This window comes from Montipora foliosa, chromosome 7 (assembly GCF_036669935.1).
Source record: "Montipora foliosa isolate CH-2021 chromosome 7, ASM3666993v2, whole genome shotgun sequence".
Lineage (NCBI taxonomy): Eukaryota > Metazoa > Cnidaria > Anthozoa > Scleractinia > Acroporidae > Montipora > Montipora foliosa.
Genome location: NC_090875.1, coordinates 22976446 through 22979432, shown reverse-complemented (window position 1 = coordinate 22979432; position 2987 = coordinate 22976446). Strand labels below are relative to the sequence as shown.

Sequence of the window (2987 nt, the reverse complement as noted above, 5' to 3'; positions counted from 1 at the left end):
GTTGCTATTATTAAAATTGTTGCTATAAAAGGCTCCTTTGGCGTCATATGCTCGCTCACTAAAGGCAGACCTCTCAAACCCAAAAGATCAAACACCTGGAGATCAAGGTCAAAAAACCTGGAGATGTGGGAAAAAATCTGGAGATTTATCGACGGCGTCAAAGAGAATTAAAACGAGTTCATCAAAATAAAGTTTTCGTTTCTGTTTATCAACGTAAAATATTACGTGACCGTAGCAACAGAGAAATTAACGTTATTTGACAGATTCGTCCGATAAATATTCTTCGTTCTCCGCCATTTTGACAAAGTGGACGAAACGCATCTCACGGTGTAGATGCGACAAACTGGTAACGATAACCTTATTTGGCCTTTGGTTGTGAGGTCCGTGTCATGTGGTCGATCAAATATGGCAAAATTAATATTATTTGCCTCAGCACAGTGGATCTCTACAGAATTGGCGCCAGGAAATCAATTTTACAAGGCAGAAATGAAAATATTCGAGGAAAGTGTATTTCCATCGGCCTGTGAATCTGTTACCGTGAGATTTTTGCGCCTCATCGTGAGACCGTGAGATTGCCGCAAAAGCCAGGAGTCTCACGGCAAAACCGTGAGACTTCTCAGAGAGATCTGTAAGGGCTAGAGCTGCACCACAGTTAGGGGCTGTTAACATGATGACAGAAAGATCCTAGCACTTGGAAGATAACAACTGTAGATGGTGGACTATGATAAAGATTGTTTAATAGTAATATTTGTCACTATTTACGTGATGAACTAAAAATAAACTCCCTATGACCTCAATGAATTTTTCCACTTCATTTATTTTCCAAAATTGTCCCAAATACATTGTGTTGTTTTTAGAACATCCCCCCCCCCCCCCTCCTCCGGTGAATTGATACTTTTATAATTGTGCAACACCAATTTTTGGGTTGATTTTGTCTCCATGATGTGTCCCTGAACTTCATGGGAAACGTCGCTGCAACATATCGTTTCAACATATCCCCCCCCCGCCCCGAAATCACGAAAAAACAGTAGGCTGAGTGGATGACTGCGGTAGAAAATAATCTGCTTTCAATGCCCATATCTGAATGCTTCAGGGGGAGGAGTGGGGGGACATGTCCCTGTTCCTCCCAGACAATGGCACCTTACAGCACTCATTCCGGGCCCCCCCCCCCCCCCCGATGAAAAATCCTACCTATACCCCTGCTTGTGTCTACAAATACAATGGGTACTGGAAGTGTCTCCCTAACTCTAGCAAGTATTAACACTTATGAAGACATCAACTTAAAAGTAACACGAACAATAACATTCTAATGTTAAACTCTATTGTTGTACATATAACAACATAGTTGCAATAGTAGACTTAAGGGGGTACTCAACTGTCCATCAGCCATTTGAGGAGGAGGCATAGTTGAGTCGGTTCGATCCCCATGTCATTCCATCGACATCTGTTTTGACTTTTGTCTGATCAGTCTAGGTGTAGCTTTGAATACCCATAAAATGAAGCATTGGTAAAGGAAGGGGGGAGGGGGGGGGGTGGTAAAAGATGCACAATGAGGGCCATGAGTTTATCAGTAACTCCACATGTAGATTACTGGTGCCTTGGTTACCCTCGTAAAATAAGGACCTTTGCCTTTACATAACTGATTTTTGTACCACATATATTTTCTGTTAACCAACCCTTAAGAAGGCAAGAAGGACCAAGCTCAAACTCAATGCTATCAATGCTCTCACAATATACTGCTAATTCATGTCATATTTGCCTCTTATAATTTTATACTTTATCCCAGGGCAGTCTTGTACTCTTCCTCCTTCAAACAACACAACACCATGCTCTTGTAAAGCCGCTTTCTCGCCAGGAATGTAAGCAGTTATAACTTTACCATTGCTGAGTTTCAGTAGAGCACATTTGCGGTTCCCAGAGTTGGGTTTCTTGGGTTTTCGTGTAAAGACCTTGACACAAACTCCTTTTCGCTGGGGACCTAATAGAATTCTCTTACTTTTGGGAACATGTTTTTCTGGAATTTCCGCCTTTGTTTTAGCTTTCCCACGTCGGTACTGGTTTAAAGTAGGAAGAAATCTTACACCAAATGAAGATGGAAACTCCCAACTAGTAAAAAGCTCCTTTTTCAGTGAGATAAAAATAGACGATGAATGAAGACATGGTCGTCCATGGTGTGTAGGAGAAGATAATAGTTTATGACTGTGGACTGATCTAGTTTTCTGTGACACATATCTTGTCAGTAAAGTCCCTTGATCATTGAATGTCTGAAACAAATTTCTTGTTGATGAACAACTGGTACCTGGAAAGTAATAAATTGAACTATTAATTTTAATCAATCAACCAGTCAATCAGTCAATCAATCAATCCTTTAATTGATAGAATGCCAAAAATTCTAAAACAAAATAACAGGTGAGACCAAATAGTGGATTTTGGTAATTTATTATGGTGTGGCTTTAGAAAAGTTAAAATAATGCCTGTAGTGCAAAACGAGGATCCATATTCCCAGTTCAACATTAAACTGCAAAGGAAAGGATACCTGTAAAATACGTGTAACCCCTTGCGGTAGACATCAAAAAGTCGTTGAAGGACAATTTCTGAAATAACACAAATAATAATTAACACATTTGCAGATTTATAGGATTGCATGTGAACGGAAGATGATTCGTGAGGATTTGATCACACGTTTAAACATGAGGTTTGGTATGAAAGTTAAATGTGATGAAATGTGGTGAACGACATAAGTCTTACCCTTTGAAGAAAAGAAGGAAGAAATCCGCGATTGAAATCTCCACAGAGTAACTTACGACCAAAGACGGCCGCCATATTTGATTATGAACGTAAATTGCTGACCATAAAGATAGCTGGCCAATACCTTCCCATAACTACATGCAAGCTTTTTTGTTCCTGCGCATAATCGTGAAGTTCGCCAAAATGGCGGCTTCGGGGACAGCTTCACCGCGAGTTTTAACGTACACGATCCATAAGTG

General features: G+C 40.3%; 2 protein-coding genes across 3 annotated transcripts in view; one reads left to right on the top strand and one right to left on the bottom strand.

Moving 5' to 3' along the window:
• Positions 1 to 1287: 1287 nt before the first annotated feature.
• Positions 1288 to 2847, bottom strand: LOC138011405 (uncharacterized). The gene is made up of 3 exons (XM_068858387.1): positions 2749 to 2847; positions 2537 to 2594; positions 1288 to 2299 (listed from the first exon to the last, which is right to left on the bottom strand). Exons 1-3 carry the CDS (start codon positions 2821 to 2823, stop codon positions 1740 to 1742), a joined length of 693 nt encoding a protein of 230 aa, XP_068714488.1. The 5' UTR covers positions 2824 to 2847; the 3' UTR covers positions 1288 to 1739.
• Positions 2848 to 2912: 65 nt separating this feature from the next.
• Positions 2913 to 2987, top strand: part of LOC138011400 (muskelin-like) — a 23289-nt gene continuing 23214 nt past the window's right edge. Inside the window, exon 1 of one of the 2 annotated variants that reach the window (XM_068858378.1) lies at positions 2913 to 2987. This exon is cut by the window's right edge and continues 30 nt beyond it. In XM_068858378.1, coding sequence (XP_068714479.1) covers positions 2932 to 2987 — 56 coding nt within the window. In that variant the 5' untranslated portion in view covers positions 2913 to 2931. The other variant, XM_068858379.1, reaches the window with a different exon arrangement.